General features: G+C 51.9%; 1 protein-coding gene across 2 annotated transcripts in view; it reads left to right on the forward strand.

The window, feature by feature from the left end:
• LOC122541983 (protein shisa-9-like) overlaps positions 1 to 20,212 on the forward strand; it is a 126,091-nt gene that overhangs the window by 82,210 nt on the left and 23,669 nt on the right. For both annotated transcript variants that reach the window (XM_087978113.1, XM_087978114.1), the window contains exon 3: positions 4,214 to 4,344. In XM_087978113.1, coding sequence (XP_087834239.1) covers positions 4,214 to 4,344 — 131 coding nt within the window. The remainder of the gene's footprint in view (positions 1 to 4,213; positions 4,345 to 20,212) is intronic.

Below are 20,212 nucleotides of genomic sequence, written 5' to 3' on the forward strand. Positions count from 1 at the left end.
GCATTAAGGCAAACAGCTAATTTCTGAGTGGCCATTTTGTGAGTGGCCATTTTCAGTGGCCATTTTGTGAGTGGCCATTTTGAGTGTGGCCATTTTCAATGGCCATTTTGTGAGTGACCATTTTGAGTGTGGCCATTTTCAGTGGCCATTTTGTGAGTGGCCATTTTGAGTGTGGCCATTTTCAGTGGCCATTTTGTGAGTGGCCATTTTGAGTGTGGCCATTTTCAGTGGCCATTTTGTGAGTGGCCATTTTGAGTGTGGCCATTTTCAATGGCCATTTTGTGAGTGACCATTTTGAGTGTTTGAGTGTGGACATTTTCAATGGCCATTTTGTGAGTGGCCATTTTGAGTGTGGCCATTTTCAATGGCCATTTTGTGAGTGACCATTTTGAGTGTGGCCATTTGGTGAGTGGCCATTTTGTGAGTGGCCATTTTGAGTTTGGCCATTTTGAGTGTGGACATTTTGAGTGGCCATTTTGTGAGTGGCCATTCTGAGGATAGCAACCTTCCACTAACAGCAATGACTGACCATGCAGTTCCTGGAGGAGCATTAGCGCAGGTTAATGGGATACAAATTGTGCCAAATAATATCAATGCCACATTCGCATTTTATCAGAAATAAATCAATATGTTCAAGTGGTTGTAAACCCATGTTGAATCTTGGCCTTTAGACCATCGTCCATTTGAGCATCCGTCTTTGTAGTGATCTCACTCTTCCCCAGTAAATGCAGGGGTCTTGCGGGTTGCCCACTGATAGCACATTGCCCAGTAAACCACAGGCTACTGAGGACGGTTCCTGGTCTGTTCACCGCCCTGTGCCAGGTTTTACAGATCCCACTCCAAGAAGGAGTGGAACTCCCACCTTTGACCTCCTTGTACCAGAGCGCAGAGAAGAAGAGCGAACAGGTCAGGGTTCCTGCCTCTGAGGTGAGTCCTTGCTGGGGTTCTGTCCGGATGGCAGGCTGGATGGGAGTGCCCATGCCAGTCACAACCTGATCACCCCTAGGGTGGCCACATGCCAACCTTGAGCAGGAACACGGGGCTCGTTGGGGATCAGCCCGTTTCATCAGCCCTTAGAGTCCCGACTGGAGCCATACCATGAGATTGCAGATACGTTTTGAAGCCGTAGAGCCTACATTGAGGTGCATTCTGGGCCTCGGCCTCACTCGTCATCATAGAAACAGCAGCCTCAGGAGAGTCAGGGAGCAAAGTGGAGGACACCAGACGATAAACCCTCAGAATTGTTGCTGAAGTGTTGTTTTTGTGTCGTGTTGGGAAGGTCACACAGCTGGAAGATCCACATGAGCACAGCAAAACCAAAGGGGAACAGTGGGCTACAGGCATCCAGCTGAAATCTAAATATACATTTTGTTTTGCTGTGTCAATGCTTCAGGCAGGAAATAATATCTGAACCAAAGTTCAAGTATATTGTTAATTGTGAGATGGGGCAAGGTCCGTGGTGCTCTGTGATTTCATCGTGGAACTATTTGGCTTCACTGCGCAGTACCACGCCCTAGCTCCGTGATACATTCCCTGTGTGGCTCCACAAAGCAGCTACAACTGGCTCGAAGGTAGAAGACAGAGGGTGGTGGTGGAGGGTTGTTTTTCAGACTGGAGGCCTGTGACCAGTGGTGTGCCACAAGGATCGGTGCTGGGTCCACTGCTTTTCATCGGTTATATAAATGATTTGGATGTGAACATAGGAGGTATAGTTAGTAAGTTTGCAGATTGGAGGTGTAGTGGACAGTGAAGAAGGTTACCTCAGATTACAATGGGATCTTGACCAGATGGGTCAATGGGCTGAGAAGTGGCAGATGGAGAGACAGGATGTACATGTATTTTGAAAGGCAAGGACTGATTCGGGATAGTCAGCATGGCTTTGTGCGTGGGAAATCATGTCTCACAAACTTGATTGAGTTTTTTGAAGAAGCAACGAAGAGGATTGATGAGGGCAGAGCGGTAGATGTGATCTATATGGACTTCAGTAAGGCGTTTGACAAGGTTCCCCATGGGAGACTGGTTAGCAAGGTTAGGTCTCATGGAATACAGGGAAAACTAGCCATTTGGATACAGAACTGGCTCAAAGGTAGAAGACAGAGGGTGGTGGTGGAGGGTTGCTTTTCAGACTGGAGGCCTGTGACCAGTGGAGTGCCACAAGGATCGGTGCTGGGTCCTCTACTTTTTGTCATTTACATAAATGATTTGGATGCGAGCATAAGAGGTACAGTTAGTAAGTTTGCAGATGACACCAAAATTGGAGGTGTAGTGGACAGCGAAGAGGGTTACCTCAGATTACAACGGGATCTGGACCAGATGGTCCAATGGGCTGAGAAGTGGCAGATGGAGTTTAATTTAAATAAATAAATGCAACACAGAAACAGACCCTTCGGCCCAACCAGTCCATAACCGACCATGTTCCCAAACTAAACTAGTCCTACCTGCCTGCTCCTGGCCCATAATCCCTCCAACCCTTTCCTATCCATGTCCTTATCCAAATGTCTTTTAAACATTGTAAGTGTCCCCACGTCCACCACTTCCTCAGGAAGGTCATTCCACACACGAACCACCCTCTTTGTAAAAATGTTGCCCCTTGTGTCCTTTTAAACCTTTCTCCTCTCACTTTACAAATATCCCCCCTAGTTTTGAAATCCCCCACCCCAGGGAAAAGACACATGCCATTCACCTTAGCCATGTTCCTCATGATTTTATAAACCCCTCCTACACTCCAGTGTAAAACGTCCCAGCCTGTCCCTATAACTCAAAACCTCCATTCCCGGCAACACCCTGGGAAATTGCTTCTGAACCATCTCCAGCTTTAATGATCCCCTTCCTGGAACAAGGCGAGCAGGACGGGACACAGTACTCCAGGAGAGGCCTCGCCAATGTTCTGTGGAACACCTCCGGCCTGTGCACAAGCAGGATTCTGACCTTTCCTGTAGCCAGTTATTTTACCACAGTGTCCTGCACACATGCCCATGTGTCTGTCCTTGACATGCTGCAGTGTTCCAGTGAATCCCAGCGTAAACTCACCTTCAGACTGGGCACTTTACAATCTTCTGGATCTAATATTGAGGTTGACCCCTTCAAACTGTGACCCTACTCCCACTCCTTCCCTTTCCTTTGGTTTATTGGTTACATTCTCTGTCACCATGTCCTCTCTCCCCACCCCCCCCTCGCCCCTGTGGGACTGTCTGTCAGTCCCAGTCTGGCAGTTAGACACACCATCATTCTGCCATTCTCACATTCCACTCACTAAATCTGCAAGTTTAACAGCCTTTCTCCCCCAAAGTATTGTATAAATGCTGTCCCCTTCACACTTCACATCAGCTCTGAGGTAGAGTCATCTCGACTTGAAACGTTGGCTTGCTGTCTCTCCACAGATGCTGCCTGACCCACTGTGATCTCCAGCATTGGTTGTTCTCAGTATGGGTCTATCACCAGTTAAAACCATCACTGAGCCGGGTGAGGAATGGTATCGTCCCGTATAACCCTGAACCATACAGTCCTAACTACGTCAGGCACTCCTCACTGTCAGCGCTGGAGTCTCATTGTGTCCGAGAGGGGACAGAACAGGCTGTCGGTTTGCTCACTGAGCTGGAAGGTTCATTTTCAGACGTTTCGTCACCATGATCAGTAACATCTTCAGTGAGCCTCCGGATGAAGCACTACTGATGATTCCTGCTTTCTATTTATATGTTTGGGTTTCTTTAGGTTGGTGATGTCATTTCGTGTGGTGAAGTCGCTTCCTGTTCCTTTTCACGGGGGTGATAAATGGGGCCTGTCATCAAACACATCGAGTTAGACCCCATCTACCACCCCCTGAGAAAAGGAACCGGAAGTGATTTCACCACAGGAAATGACACCACCACACTAAATGACATCACCAACCCAAAGAAACCCAAACATATAAATAGAAAGCAGGAAACACCAGCAGTGCTTTGTCCGGAGGCCCACTGAAGATGTTACCTTGTGTGGTGACGAAACGTCTGAAAATGAGCTTTCCACCTCAGCCAGAACCTTAACCTGAGCTACAAATCTTCTCAAAACTCACTGGGGGACAGAACAGGCAGAGGTTGATTTTCTGAAGGCAGTGAACTACTGGCAAAGCTATTTGGTCAGGCTGGGGATGGGGACAGGTTTAGAGAAATGGGTGGATGGTCTCTTCAAATTGGAGTTTGTTAGCGAAGTTCTCTCTCTCTCTCTCTGTCTCCAGAGCACTGACTGATCTGCTGAAGCAGCAGAGCCATCACTCCGTGGACTACATCGAACATGGTGGGAATTTTGGTAGCGTTCAGGTCCCCATCGCTGACAACCTCACACCGAGAACAACGAGGAGCAGTGTGGGTAGGTTGAACCCTTCGCTGCATGGTCGGAGTTGGCAGGGGAGTGCCAAAGGTTAAAGTTCAGACGTTGAAGGTGCTCTTGAGTTGAGGTCAGATTCCAGGCCCTGTTTGGCAGAGCAGTACCTCCAGTTGAGCTACTCTCCCACCTTTACGCCCGGAGCCATGGATTACAATGTCTCCTTTAGCCAATGAGTCAGTGGTGTGCTTGGAATAACATTTTCTGATTTGGAGTTCCCAGTCGATTGCTAAATTGGGAAAATTACAATTTCAACTTTGAGCATCTATTTTAGGACAGTCTTTTTTAATGGGGGGGGGGTGGGTGAAAGGGGCATTATTTGTTGCCCATCCCTAGTTGCCCTGGATCTGAGAGATGTGCCTGGGCCATATCAAAGGGCAGTTACTCAATATGGACTGCGTTGGCCCAAGATGGCAGCTCACCATCACCTTCTCAAGGGGCAACTAGGGACGGGCAATACATGCTGGGCCCAGCCAGTGACACTCACGTCCCACCAGTGAGTAAAAGGCTAAGGGTTCACCTCTGCCTGTAGGTCTGGAGTCACGTGTAGGCCCAGAATGGGTAAGGACAGCAGTTTCCTTCCCCAGATGAGTTTTTGTGTGGGCAAGTTTGATATTTCAGGTTTTGAAAATTAATTCACGGGATGAGGACGTCATTGGCTGAGCCAGTATTAATTGCCCACCCCTAGAGGGTGGAGCAGGCTGCCAGTGGGAGTAGTGGAGGCGGGTACATTACAGCATTTAAAAGCCATTTGGACAGGTACGTGGGTAGGAAGGGTTTAGAGGGATATAGGCCAAATGCAGACAAATGGGACACGATTAGTTCAGGAAATGTTTCCATGCTGTTTGACTCCATGACTCTAATCCAGCAGTATATGTTGACACAGATTACATTCCCCACAGTGTGGAAACAGGCCATTCGGCCCAACATGTCCACACCAATCCTCCAAAGAGTAACCCACCCAGAACCCATTCCCCTACCCTATTATTCTACATTTACCCCTGACCAGTGCACCTAACCTACACATCCCTGAACACTATTGGCAATTTAGCACAACCACTTCACCCTGACCTGCACATCTTTAGACTGCGGGAGGAAACCAGAGCACCCAAAGGAAACCCACGCAGACACGGGGAGAACGTGCAAACACCATATGGGCGGCACGGTGGCACAGTGGTTAGCACTGCTGCCTCACAGCGCCAGAGACCCGGGTTCAATTCCCGCCTCAGGCGACTGACTGTGTGGAGTTTGCACATTCTCCCCGTGTCTGCGTGGGTTTCCTCCGGGTGCTCCGGTTTCCTCCCACAGTCCAAAGATGTGCAGGTCAGGTGAATTGGCCATGCTAAATTGCCCGTAGTGTTAGGGAAGGGGTAAATGTAGGGGTATGGGTGGGTTACGCTTCGGAGGGGCGGTGTGGACTTGTTGGGCCGAAGGGCCTGTTTCCACACTGTAAGTAATCTAACCACACAGACAGTCACCCGAGGCTGGAATCGAACCTGGGTCCCTGGTGCTGTGAGGCAGCAGTGCTAACCACTGAGCCACAGTGGGATGACACAGAATGGGCATATGTGGTCTGAACACTAGCATGGCCTAGAGGGGTTGAACAGCATGGTTCTGCGCTGTGGGCTGCTAATTCTAGATGGATTGGCCAACGTGGTGTCATGTGACTGGTGACCAGAACAAACAGTGCTCATCAGGAGGAGCTGGAGTCACTTTGAGTAAAGGCAAAGATTCATTGACAGAGTCAGCCAGAACACTTTGGTGATCCTAGCTAACTGCTGGCCTTAATCTTCACCAGTCCCTCTGTAAAATATTCGAGCGGTGTGAGTGAAGACACCAATAAGGAACCTACCTAAGTAATAAAGGTCCCAACCATTTTCACCTTATTGCAGATATTACCCACACAGTGCTTCCCGTTATAATTACACATTCACTTAACAGCAAACACGTGTGAGGACTGCAGAGAGTTTACACTTTACAGTTCTCGAGGTACACGATAAACAGACCTTTCACAAATTCCTGCCTCACTGTTTTGACACCCACTGTTAAATTTGTTTCTTCCCATTCCAATCCGAGCTTCCCGCTCGGTTCGAGGGACGGAACACTACTCGGCCCTGAAAGCTCAACTCGGAAGACATGTTGGAATTCCCGGTCCAAACTCCCCACCCTCACCCGAGACCCCTTGAGAGGGAGTCCCGGGACCAAATGCAAAGGGGGCACCTTCCCACTCCCAGAATGTAGGTCACCTCCCCAGAACCATCGAGGGGGTTACCTCGCTCGGGGCACTGCGGGTCGTTCCACAGCACAGCGGTGCAAGATGGCAGCTCACCACCGCCTTATCAAGGGGCAGTTAGGGACGGGGCAATAAAGGCTGGGCCCAGCCAGCAACGCTCACTTCCCACACAAAATAAGTTCAAACCTTGTTCTAGCCAGGTCTGACCAGCTCACACCCCAATTCACTCCCTGGCTATCGGGAGGCAAACTGCAGGCCTTACTGGTCTCGATGGAATCATGGGTATGCGGTTTGGAACCCATTCCAGGTCGTTCAGCTGTAACACATGTCTCATTAACGCAAATTCACTGCAACGGGATTGACGAATTGGGGACGCTGTTTCTAAAGTGTGAACTTTTAAAACACATTTTGGCTGTAACATGATTACATCACCAATTCTTTAAGCGATATTTCTAAAGCATGATCGTTCTATAATGCGGGCTTGCTCAAGAAAGCAACCATTGCGTATAGAAGAACTACCTGTATCTCCCAACACTGGGGATAAGACGTGTTGTAAAGATTATCTATAAGCCCTCTACTTCCTCAGATCCTGTGTCTGCAGTCTGTGTGGTATCCAATTGTTTGTCAATACTAGGAAATATTATTATCATTTGTTCTCCTCCAGAAGGCACAGATTCCTGCTCAGATTTAATCAGCTGCTGACAGCAGATGCCCTTCCAGGGTGAAAACCAGACGATAAATCTTTGCGGTTATTTGACCAGACGTGGCCTCAGAGTCTACTAATCAACCCAATAGTCAGGCCTCCATTTTAACACAGGAGCCAGTCGAGAGCTAACATCCAGGAGGGAGAGCTGAGGCCTACTCCAAAGGTCGAGGCCTACTCCAAAGGCTGAAGCCTACTCCAAAGGCTGAGGCCTACTCCAAAGGCTGAGGCCTACTGTAAAAGCCTAACTCAGCACGATCAGGCCCCTCAAGCCTCTCCCACTCTCTGTCCTCATTTCACAGCATGATTAAAAACCCACCATTATCAATGTAGGTTTGCTCGCTGGGCTGGAAGGTTCATTTTCAGACGTTTTGTCACTGAAACCTTCCAGCTCAGCGAGCAAACCGACATCCAATCTTCTCAAAACTCGCTACCCACCTTCATGACCGAAAATGTTCTCCTCATTGGGAATCGGAAAAATTTCTAAAAGAGGGAGAGAGAGAAAACTGCAGGGGCTAGGGGAGATGGGGGTGGGGGTGGGTGGGGGATGGTGGGGCAGCTGCCCTGGCAGAGAGCGGACGAGGACGTGTTGGACTGGACAGCCTCCTAGCCCACACGGTAACCGTCCTGTAACTAACGTGATCTTCCTTTGAGGCAACCACAATCACTTGAAGGGCTTTGGGATTCTGTTGGAAGGTGCTATAAAAATGCAAGTTGCTGTTACTGTCCAGCTGCCTCTCTCTGCCCTCCCCCTCCATCAAAAGCTGATAAGATCGCCTTAGTACCCACGCAGTGGCATTTCCTCTTAGTGTAGGTGAAGCTTGGCATGTCCCTGGCTTTGCCTGTGTTAATTACTATGACCCGAAGGACTGCCCTGTCATCACATCAAATACAGAGCTTCCAGCTCACTAACTCCTCACAGTTTCACAGGAACTCAGAGCCTCTCAGTTCCTGCTGGTTTTTATACGGTCGTCAATTCTAATAAAGAGTTTGCGATGGTTTCCTGACCGTGAGATTAAATCTCTTCTCTGTTATTTATGACTCGCTCAGTGCCAGTGTTGTGCCAGCTACTGGAGACTGAGGCTGTGGCCATTCAGGCACAGGCAGCTGGCGTTACTAACCCCTCCAATACAAGAACCATTCGAATCTGAGCAGAACACCGTGTAACAGCCTGGAGGAGGGAAGGCAGGTCGACACTGGGGTGGGGGAGGGAGGGGGTTCTCTGAGAGTGTGTCAGTATTTAAAGGGCACCCCGGGATGGGGAGTGTACTCCCTCAGCACTGACCCTCCAACAGTGCGCCTTCCCTCAGCACTGACCCTCTGACAGTGCCCGCTCCCTCAGCACTGACCCTCCGATAGTGCCCGCTCCCTCAGCACTGACCCTCCGACAGTGCACGCTCCCTCAGCACTGACCCTCCGACAGTGCCCGCTCCCTCAGCACTGACCCTCCGACAGTGCCCGCTCCCTCAGCACTGACCCTCCAACGGTGCCCACTCCCTCAGCACTGACCCTCCGACAGTGCGCCTTCCCTCAGCACTGACCCTCCGACAGTGCCCGCTCCCTCAGCACTGACCCTCCGACAGTGCACGCTCCCTCAGCACTGACCCTCCGACAGTGCCCGCTCCCTCAGCACTGACCCTCCGACAGTGCCCGCTCCCTCAGCACTGACCCTCCAACGGTGCCCACTCCCTCAGCACTGACCCTCCGACAGTGCGGCACTCCCTCAGCACTGACCCTCCGACAGTGCGCCTTCCCTCAGCACTGACCCTCCGACAGTGCCCGCTCCCTCAGCACTGACCCTCCAACGGTGCCCACTCCCTCAGCACTGACCCTCCGACAGTGCCCGCTCCCTCAGCACTGACCCTCCAACAGTGCCCACTCCCTCAGCACTGACCCTCCAACAGTGCCCACTCCCTCAGCACTGACCCTCCAACAGTGCCCACTCCCTCAGCACTGACCCTCCAATGGTGCCCACTCCCTGAGAACCTCCAAAGTGAGACTGCCTTTCGGTTTGAGGGAGACAAAGCCAATATCTCCTCTTACAAACCCGCCAGTGTGTGACAGGTGCTATGTGAATGCAATACCTTCATCGTTTGTAGGTTCCAGTGATGTCATCTCTTCCGGATACATTGCCATCTGACCCCATTCCCCCTCCCCCAGGCCCAGTCTGGTGGCAGTGCCCGGTCCTCTCGCTCTGGAGATTGGAGGGACAGCACTGCCAACACAGGCACCATCCCCACGGCCGATGGAATGTGCCGAGAGACCGGGATTTCCGTGGGGATGTGCAGCCACTGGAGCCTGAGGAGCACTGCTCGGTCACCCTCCTGGTCACTCGGCAGCTGCTGTTGGGGGTGCCCTGTCCCTGAGCTCACTCTGAGGACCATCTCCTGGAGGTGAGGACCGTGTGGACACCAGGCATCCACACGTCAGCACAGGGCCCGGCCTCAAAACCCACCTCCTTCCCGGCCCGGCCCCACACGTCAGCACAGGGCCCGGCCTCAAAACCCACCTCCTTCCCGGCCCGGCCCCACACGTCAGCACAGGGCCAGGCCTCAAAACCCACCTCCTTCCCGGCCCGGCCCCACACGTCAGCACAGGGCCAGGCCTCAAAACCCACCTCCTTCCCGGCCCGGCCCCACACGTCAGCACAGGGCCCGGCCTCAAAACCCACCTCCTTCCCGGCCCGGCCCCACACGTCAGCACAGGGCCCGGCCTCAAAACCCACCTCCTTCCCGGCCCGGCCTCTCACCTGGAGCTCGGGAAAACCTCAAAGGACAGGCTGGCCCTCACTCTCACTGCACCCCCCCCCCCCCCCCCCCCCTCACCCCACACCTCGGTAACCCAGATGGGGAGGGCTATGGGCAGGGGGCAGAGTGAGGGAAAGGGTGAGTGTGTATGTGTGTGTGAGTGAGAGGGTGTGTGTGTGTTTGTGTGTCTGTGAGTGTGTGTGTGTCCGTATGTGTGTGCATGTGGGTGCGTGCCTGTGTTTCTGTGTGTGTGCGTGCGTGTGTGTGTGTCCATCGCTGTGTGTGTGTGCGTGTGTGTGTCTGTGTGTGTGAGTGTGTGTGTATCCGTCTGTGTGTGCGTGTGAGTGTATATGTCTGTGTGTGTCCGTCTCTCTGTGTGTGAGTGTGAGGGTGTGTGTGTCTGTGTCTGTGTGTGTATGTGGGTGTGTGTCTTTGTTTGTGTGTGTGTGTGTCTGTGTCTGTGTGTGTCCGTCTGTGTGTGAGTGTGTGTCCGTCCGTGTCTGTGTGTGTATGTGTGTGTGTGTCCATATCTGTCTATGTGTGTGTGTGTGTGTCCATGTCCGTGTGTGTGTACGTGTCTGTGTGTGTGTGTGTCCGTGTCTGTGTGTGAGTGTGTGTGTGTGTCCGTGTCCATCTGTGTGTGTGTGTGTGTCCATGTCTGTGTGTGTGTCCGTGTCTGTGTGTGTGTCTGTGTCTGTGTGTGTGAGTGTGTGTGCATGTGTGCATGTGTGTGTGTCCGTGTCAGTGTGTGTGTGTGAGTCTGTGTCTGTGTCTGTGTGTGTGTGTGTGAGTGTTTGTGTGTCCGTGTCTGTGTGTGTGTGTGTCCATGTCTGTGTGTGTGAGTGTGTGTGTCCGTGACTGTGTGTGTGTGTCCAAGTCTGTGTGTGTGTGTGTCCATCTGTGTGTGTGAGTGTGAGTGTCCGTGTCTGTGTGTGTGTCCGTGTCTGTGTGAGTGTGTGTGCATGTGTGTGTCCGTGTCTGTGTGTGTGTCCGTGTCTGTGTGTGTGTCCGTGTCTGTGTGTGTCCGTGTCTGTGTGTGTGTGTGTGTCTGTGTCCGTGTGTGTGTGTGTGTGTGTGTGTCCGTGTCTGTGTGTGTGTGTGTGTGTCCGTGTCTGTGTGTGTGAGTGTGAGTTCTCTCTATCTCTAGCACATGTCTCTGTGTCAGTTCAGAGTGTCCCCTCTCCCCTGTGTAGCCGTTCTCTCCCAGTGCTATTGCAGCCCGGCCAGGCGCTGGTGGACAGTGACCTGCTCACTGGGAGGGTCATCCAGGTCACGTTGTGAGACGGAGGCATTTTGGGGGGGGGGTTAACGTGAGAGCATTGCAATGTCCCCCACATCTGGCTCCCTCGGAGAGAGTCGTTGAGTTTTAATATTTTAATAACCAGCTGCACCAGATCAGGAAAGGCTTGGTCAGCACAGCCGCAGTAATGCACCTCTTGCTCAACCACCTTGGCCCCAGCTCCCAGCCAGCTCGCCCTGTCAGTCAGGCCCCCTTCCAAACAGGGAGCCCCACTGGCACCATCACAGACAGATCATGACATTACCCCCCCCCCCCCAGCAAGAGAGTCCACAATTCCAGATGCCTCTGTACATTCTGCCCTATTTAATTAGCAAAGGCATGGTCAGAAAGCAATGATCTCTAAGGAACCCGTCCCACGGGGGATCCTGCTCCCCCCCATATCTCCACCCCAGGCACAATCACCCCTTGTCGAAACATTGAATCTCAACAGTGTGGAAGCAGGCCAATCGGCCCATCAAGTCCACACTGACCCTCCCACTCAGACCCATTGTCCCCTCCCCTAACTCCATAAGCATTTCCAAAGGCTATCCCCCCCAGCTGCAGCAACGTAGCATGGCCAACCCTGCACATCTTTGGGGATTTTATGATTCAGTTCAGAGATGTTATCACACAGGTATGGAGTAGGTCAGATTTAACCTCAAACCCCCCCCTGGCTCAGAGGTAGGGACCTGTCCACTTCACCACAAGGTTTCCTTCAAAGCCCTTTGCAACCAGTAGAATGTAATCACTGTAACGCTGCAGGAATCTAATGGGATTCAGAAAGGATTTACAAGGATGTTGGAGGGTTGGAGGATTTGAGCTACAGGGAGAGGCTGAACAGGCTGGGACTGTTTTCCCTGGAGCGTCAGAGGCTCCTTATAGAGGTTTACAAAATTATGAGGGGCATGGATAGGGGGCAAATAGGCAAAGTCTTTTCCCTGGGGTCGGGGAGTCCAGAACTAGAGGGCATAGGTTTAGGGTGAGAGGGGAAAAATATAAAAGGGACTTAAGGGGCAACTTTTTCACACAGAGGGTGGTGCGTGTATGGAATGAGCTGCCAGAGGAAGTGGTGGAGGCTGGTACAATTACAGCATTTAAAAGGCATCTGGATGGGTATATGAATAGGAAGGGTTTGGAGGGATATGGGCCGGGTGCTGGCAGGTGGGACTAGATTGGGTTGGGAAATCTGGACGGGTTGGACCGAAGGGTCTGTTTCCGTGCTGTACATCTCTATGACTCTATAACAACAGCACTTCCAAAGCACTATATAAATGCACAGAATTCTTTCTTCTGTCCAGACTCCCTTAATAACTGATGCAGGACGAAATCAAAGTGCATCAATATCCCTGTTCCTTCCACTATCCATGGACGGTCGGTGTCTCTCGACCAACTGATGTGATGTAATGCTGGTTCACACTCTGTCAACGGAACTTGACAGCAGCAAGACAGTGCTCCTCAAACATCAGCAATGGAGTTATTACTGAGCGACAGGACTTCGGCAATCCCCCTCCCCTCTCCTCCCCAAGACGCTACCCTGTGTGAAGGTTCACACTCAGCTCGGTTCGGTCACGGTAACTTCATGGCTTAATTTTCACGCTGCCCGACTGACAGGGCAGGTTGGACTGAGTGACAGGGCAGGGTGGACTGAGTGACAGGGCAGGGTGGACTGAGTGACAGGGCAGGGTGGACTGAGTGACAGGGCAGGGTGAAGTAGTGTGAACAAACCAAACCACTCACTGCTTCCAGAAAGAGTGGATGTGAGAGACCTGACATGTTCCCTGAAGGTAGAGAAAGATCCCACTGCTGCCTGTTCGGCAAGGTGGGTTGACTCCTTTTGAGGACGACGGCTCAGGGAAACGTAGACATTTGCACTAAACGCGACCTTGCCAGCATTTTCCCCAACTCCCCGGAGAAGCTAAACCTACCATTTAGAACGGAATCCCTACAGTGTGGCAACAGGCCCTTCGGCCCAACAAGTCCGTACCGACCCTCTGAAGAGTAACCCGCCCAGACCAATGTACCCAACCTACACATCCCTGGACACTACGGGCAATTTAACATGACCAATCCACCATAACCTGTACATCTTTGGACTGTGGGAGGAAACCGGAATACCCGGAGGAAACCCACGCAGACACGGGGAGAGCGTGCAAACACCACACAGACAGTCGCCCGAAGCTGGGATCGAACCCCGGTCCCTGGCGCTGTGAGGCAGCAGTGCTAACCACTGGGCCACCGTGTGTCCATCTACTCCATTCCTCCCAGTGCCCTGTACTACTTCATCGGTTTTCCTTTATTTACCAGAAATGTCCGCCATGCGGGTAGCATTCAAAATGGTCTCTGCTCCAAACTGAGATGGGGCGGAACTCCTTCTCCCAGAGGGATGTGACTCTGTGGAACTCACTGCTCCAGAGAGCAGTGGGGGCAGAATTAACCAACAGATCCAGGGAAGTAAAGGATATGTTTCTGATGGAAAGTGGGATAAAGGGCTAGGGGGGAACAGGCAGGCTCAGAGACCATGTTAAATGGCAGAGCGGGCTCCAAGGGTTGAATTGTCCCTGTGCTGCCAAATCCCGGCTGGGTTTCTCTGTTTGTTTCAAACACTTGTCTCGACTGTTAAATCTGGCTCATTTGGATAGACTCATTTAATTTTAATTTCTAAAAAGGTGATATCTTTTGAAGCTTCAGAGTGCAATGGGAACGCTATGAGGTTTAACCGATTATGTGGTGATGACTAAGAAAGGAATATTGACCAGGATATTGTGTAGAGGCACCTGACCAAACAGACAGTGTAGCTGACCCGAGTCAGCCCCAGCACCCGGGCTTAAGGTCAAGATTCTGTGACGGAATTTCAACACGGTTTTCTCAAGTTTCTAACGGTTCGAAGGACGGGGAGAGAAAATGGCCACCAATACCGCGCCCCATGAGATAAACGCTGAGTTACGATTGGAGAATGGATAGGTGGGAGCCAAGGTTTAGAAAAAAAAAACATTAAATTTGATAGGGTTCCCTTCTTCTTTCTGACAATTTTCACAAGCTTCAATAGCAACATTTGAGGGGGAGGTGATGGCCAAATGGTGTAAACGCTGGACTGAAATCCAGAGACCCCGGTGATGTTCTGGGGGGCCTGGGTTTGAATCCCATCCAAATTCGATCTTTAAAAACAATCTGGAATTAATAGCCAAATGATGACTGTGAATACTGTGTCAATTCTCAGGAAACACCCATCTAGTTTCTTCATGTCCTTTACCATCTTTACCTGGTCTGGGCCTGCATGTGACTCCAGACCCACAGCCAATGGGGTTGACACTTAAGCGCCCCAATTAGAGATGGGCAATAAATGCTGGGCTTAGCCAGCGATGCCCACATTCTGAGAGCGTATTTAAAAAACGTGGTCAAGCATCATGAATTAATTAGTCATCGCAATCTGTGATGACCCTGACTTCTCTCTGAGTGAGTACATTATTACTCAGATCCACTGCAGGACATAGCACTTAAAAGCAGAGGACAGAGAGCTGCACTGTCAGAGGTACCACAGTTTGGAGAGGACATGAAACCTTCTAGCCCGATTGGCCATCTTTAATAAACCCTCGCAGGGCGGTATATTGCAGAAGGTCAGAGAGTACTTCCTAGTGTCAGGGAGAAGATTGATTTCCTGACCAACATCACATTGTGATGACAGCGTGGTAGAAATGTTAATCATTCGGAGGATGAGTTCAAATGTCCCACCTGCAGAGGTTGGTTTTAATAAATAAACCTGGAATTGAAATTTCTCCTCACCAATCATTGTAAATGAATGCCCATTCAGGGAAGCAAATCTTTACCTGGTCTGGCCTACATGTGACTCCAGACCCAGAGCTAATTGGTTGACTCGTCATTGCCATTTGGAATGGTTTACAGACAAGAAAACAGCAGATGCTGGAGTCCAGGGTAGACAGGCAGGAGGCTGGGGGAACACAGCAAGGCAGGCAGCATCAGGAGGGAGAGGCAGGAGGCTGGAGGAACACAGCAAGCCAGGCAGCATCAGGAGGGACAGGCAGGAGGCTGGAGGAGCACAGCAAGGCAGGCAGCATCAGGAGGGACAGGCAGGAGGCTGGAGGAACACAGCAAGGCAGGCAGCATCAGGAGGGACAGGCAGGAGGCTGGAGGAACACAGCAAGGCAGGCAGCATCAGGAGGGACAGGCAGGAGGCTGGGGGAACACAGCAAGGCAGGCAGCATCAGGAGGGAGAGGCAGGAGGCTGGAGGAACACAGCAAGGCAGGCAGCATCAGGAGGGACAGGCAGGAGGAACACAGCAAGACAGGCAGCATCAGGAGGGACAGGCAGGAGGCTGGGAGAACACAGCAAGCCAGGCAGTATCAGGAGGGACAGACAGGAGGCTGGAGAAACACAGCAAGGCAGGCAGCATCAGGATGGACAGGCAGGAGGAACACAGCAAGACAGGCAGCATCAGGAGGGACTGGCAGGAGGCTGGAGGAACACAGCAAGCCAGGCAGTATCAGGAGGGACAGACAGGAGGCTGGGGGAACACAGCAAGGCAGGCAGCATAAGGAGGGACAGGCAGGAGGCTGGGGGAACACAGCAAGCCAGGCAGCATCAGGATGGACAGGCAGGAGGCTGGGGGAACACAGCAAGGCAGGCAGCATCAGGAGGGACAGGCAGGAGGCTGGGAGAACACAGCAAGCCAGGCGGCATCAGGAGGGACAGGCAGGAGGCTGGGGGAACACAGCAAGCCAGGTGGCATCAGGAGGGACAGGCAGGAGGCTGGGGGAACACAGCAAGCCAGGTGGCATCAGGAGGGACAGGCAGGAGGCTGGGAGAACACAGCAAGCCAGGCAGCATCAGGAGGGACAGGCAGGAGGCTGGGGGAACACAGCAAGCTAGGCAGCATCAGGAGGGACAGGCAGGAGGCTGGGGGAACACAGCAAGCCAGGCAGCATCAGGAGGGACAGGCAGGAGGCTGGGGGAACACAGCAAGCCAGGCAGCATCAGGAGGGACAGGCAGGAGGCTGGGGGAACACAGCAAGGCAGGCAGCATCAGGAGGTGGGGAAGCCAACGTTTCGGTTGTAACCCTTTTTCAGGATGTTGCTCTCAGTGAGTCCCTTTCTCACTGTCTTAATGCAGTGACCTCCTCAGCGAGTCCTGAAGAAGGGTTAGCCCCAAAACGTCGACTTCCCCACCTCCTGATGCCGCCTGACTTGCCGAGTTCCTCCAGCTCCCTGCCTGTTTACCCTGGAATGGCCTTGGCAAGCTGCTCAGTTTGGGTCGGGTAATAAATACAGAGTCTTGCCAGCAGTGCCCACGTCCCTGGAATATAAAACATGCAACAGAGGCAAATACACCAGCCCCAGTGTCTTCACAGCCAGCAGCACTCAGAGTAAAGACTGTGCTTTTCTCGTGATGTTGGTTAAGGGATCGATATTAATCAGTTTGTTCATTGAGATACGTGCAACTGGAGGCCAGTGATTGAATGGTTTCTCAAAGAGACTCCTGGGGAGCTCTTGTGGCTCTTGTCTCTACTCTGGACCAGGAGGCTCTGGAGCACCACTCTGCCCCAGAGGCATGCAATAACATCTCTGAAAAGATCAGAGAGACTGGAAGTGGAGGCCTTACGGGATCAGGGGGTGGTTTGACCCCAAGATGGGCCCAGTACAATAGGAAATGGAGATGCATTGCCTCGTTAAAGCAGACACCACGGTAGCTCACTGGAAGCCTAGATGGTAGGCCGCATGACCAAGGGCGGTACATATGGTCAGGGTTGGGACTCTAAGCGACAGTGTATGAGAGGATAGAGAGGGGGGGGGGGGGGATGTATTGGAGGTAAAGGCTCAATGTTTGACTAACCTTGCCTACTCTGGTGGATCCATCGAGCTCTTTGACACAGACTTGGACACGATGCAGTCACTGAAGCCCCAGTCAGAGGGAAGGCTGATGGAACCTTAGCCGTTCTTCCACAGGGAATGCAGTCCAACAGTGTTTGCTAAAAATATACAAAGCCCTAGTCAGACCTTAGCTGGAGCACAGTAAACAGTTTCCTGTAAAGGTATATTGGCATTGGAGGCAGTCCAGAGATGGTTGATACCAGATATGGAGGACTGTCTTTTTTGTTTTAGAATCCTTGCAATGTGGAAACAGGCCCTTCGGCCCAACAAGTCCACACCGACCCTCCTTAGAGTATCCCACCCAAACCCATTCCCCATTACTCGACATTTGCCCCCAACTAATGCACCCAACCCACACATCCCCAGACAGCATGGCCAATCCACCGAACCTGCACATCTTTCGATTGTCTTCTGAGGAGGAGGTCAGTCGCTTGAGCCTGATCTCATTGGGGTGAAGAAGAATGGGAGGTGACCTTAATGAAACATGCAGGATTGTTAGGGGAATTGACAGAGTAGGTGCAGAGCGATTACCCCTCTTGAGAGAGTCTAGGACCAGAGGCAATCATCTCAGAATACGGGGTCACCTATTCAAGACAGAGATGAGGAGCAATTTATTCTCTCTGAGTGAAGTAAATCTGTGGAACTCTTCCTGCCCACAGCTGTTGAAGCTGGTTTGTTAAATTCCAGGAGAAAGTGGGGCCTGCAGATGCTGGAGGTCAGAGTTGAGAGGGTGGTGCTGGAAAAGCACAGCAGGTCAGGCAGCATCTGAGGAGCAGGAGAATCGACGTTTCGGGCATACGTCCTTCTTCAGGAATGAGGCTTGTGGGCCGGGGCGGGGTCTGAGAGATAAATGGGAGGGGGTGGGGTTGGGGGTGGGAGGGAGCTGGGAATGGGTGGATGAAGGTGGCGGAGAAGGTGATAGATTAGATTAGATTAGATTACATTACATTACATTACAGTGTGGAAACAGGCCCTTCGGCCCAACAAGTCCACACCGACCCGCCGAAGCGAAACCCACCCATACCCCTACATTTACCCCATACCTAACACTACGGGCAATTTAGCATGGCCAATTCACCTGACCGGAGAGGTCGGAGAGGAGGCTGGAGCGGATAGGTGGGAAAGGTGATGGACAGGTCAGGAGGGTGGTGCTGAGTTGGAGGCATGGGACTGGGATGAGATTGGATGGGGGGGGAGGGGAAATGAGAAAACTGGTGAAATCCGCATTGACCCTGTATGGTTGGAAGGTCCCAAGGTAGAAGATGAGGCGTTCTTCCTCCAGGTGTCAGGTGGTAAGGGTTTGGCGATGGAGGAGGCCCAGGACCTGCATGTCCTTGGCAGAGTAGGAGGGGGAGTTGAAGTGTTCAACCATGGGGCGGGTGAAGTTGGTTGGTGCGGGTGTCCCAGAGATGTTCTCTGAAACATTCTGCAAGTTGGCATCCTGTCTCCCCACATCAGGTACAATGGATACAGTAAATGAAACTTGTGGAAGTCCAGGCAAATCTCTCAGATGTGGAAGGATCCTTTGAGGCCCCATGACTGATCACTTCGACTTCCCCTCTTTGCCCCCACCTCTATCCACCTATCGCAGTGTCAGCTCCCTTCCCCCCAACCCCAACCCCCTCCCATTTATCTCTCAGCTCCCCCCACCCCGGCCCACAAGCCTCATTCCTGACGAAGGGCTTATGCCCGAAACATCGATTCCCCTGTTCCTCAGATGCTGCCTGATGTCGCTGTGCTTTTCCAGCACCACCCTTTTGACTCCTTATTGAGATGGACAGATTTTTAATCAGTAAAGGGAATCGAGGGGTAAAAGCAGGAAAGTGGAGTTGAGGATCATCGGATCGGCCATGGTCATGTTGAATGCCAGAGCAAACTAGAGGGGCCGAATGGCCTTTTTCAGCCCCTAATGTCTTACGGAGAGCACTTTCTAACCAAGGGTTTACAGTTGTGTTGTGCTGAACAGCATTGATTGATTGATTGTTTGATTGATTGTCCGATGTACGGAAGTACAGTTAAAAGCTGTGTTTATGAGCAGGACAGCTTATTTCCTCCGGGTGCTCCGGTTTCCTCCCACAGTCCAAAGATGTGCAGGTCAGGGTGAATTGGCCGTGGGAAATTGCCCGTAGTGTTAGGAGCGTTAGTCAGAGGGAAATGGGTCTGGGTGGGTTACTCTTCGGAGGGTCGGTGTGGGCCGAAGGGCCTGTTTCTACATTGTAGGGAATCTAATCAAATAATAATAAAAAATAAATAAACAATACAAATCAAAAATGCTTGGACAGAGACATACAGGTTACATTGCACAGGGCGTGCGTTGGGCAAGATCGACTTAGCAAGGTCAGCGTTATTTGAAGTTAGAGAGTCCATTCGTCAGTCTAATAACGGCCAGGATAAAGCTGTTCCTGTACCTGCTGGTGTGTGTGTTCAGGCATGTACCCACCAGTGTGGGCCGAATGGCCTGCTTCCGCACAGTAGGGGTTCTATGATTCTATGAAACCTTCTCCTGATTTTACTGAATGCCAGATCAAACTAGAGGGGTCGAATGGTCGTCTCCTGGGGTTATTTTCCTTTCTGCTGCGCAGTCAGGCATTGATCTGGGCCTCACTCCAAGGTAACAGCTGAGAGGAGCTGGAATCATGTTCTTTTGTGTGAGTTGGACTCAAAGCAGCTCGAACACATGGTGTCTCTGCGGGCAATGGTCCTGGGTGCTCGGCAGGGAGTCACTTTGCGCAGAATACAGCAGCTGGCCTGGCACGGCACGGCCCTACCTCCCCAGTACTGGGGCCTGCCAACTGACAGGACCCACCTACCCCTTCCTCCACCATTGGCTCTTGGCCTCAGCTCTTCTCTACCTTGCCAAAGCGTTGCTAAGTGAGTGCCCAAACACAGCGCGATTGTGCAAAGTCACAATATTTTAAGCCCTCCTGTCTCTCAGCCTGTGCCGGCGAGGAGCCTTGAGCTCACAGGCTTTGAGTGGGAGGAGCAGGACTAGGCCGTACCCAGGCCT

The sequence above is a fragment of the Chiloscyllium plagiosum genome, unplaced genomic scaffold (assembly GCF_037043375.1).
Source record: "Chiloscyllium plagiosum isolate Xiang-an unplaced genomic scaffold, Cpla_swu_hap1 HiC_scaffold_33, whole genome shotgun sequence".
NCBI lineage: Eukaryota > Metazoa > Chordata > Chondrichthyes > Orectolobiformes > Hemiscylliidae > Chiloscyllium > Chiloscyllium plagiosum.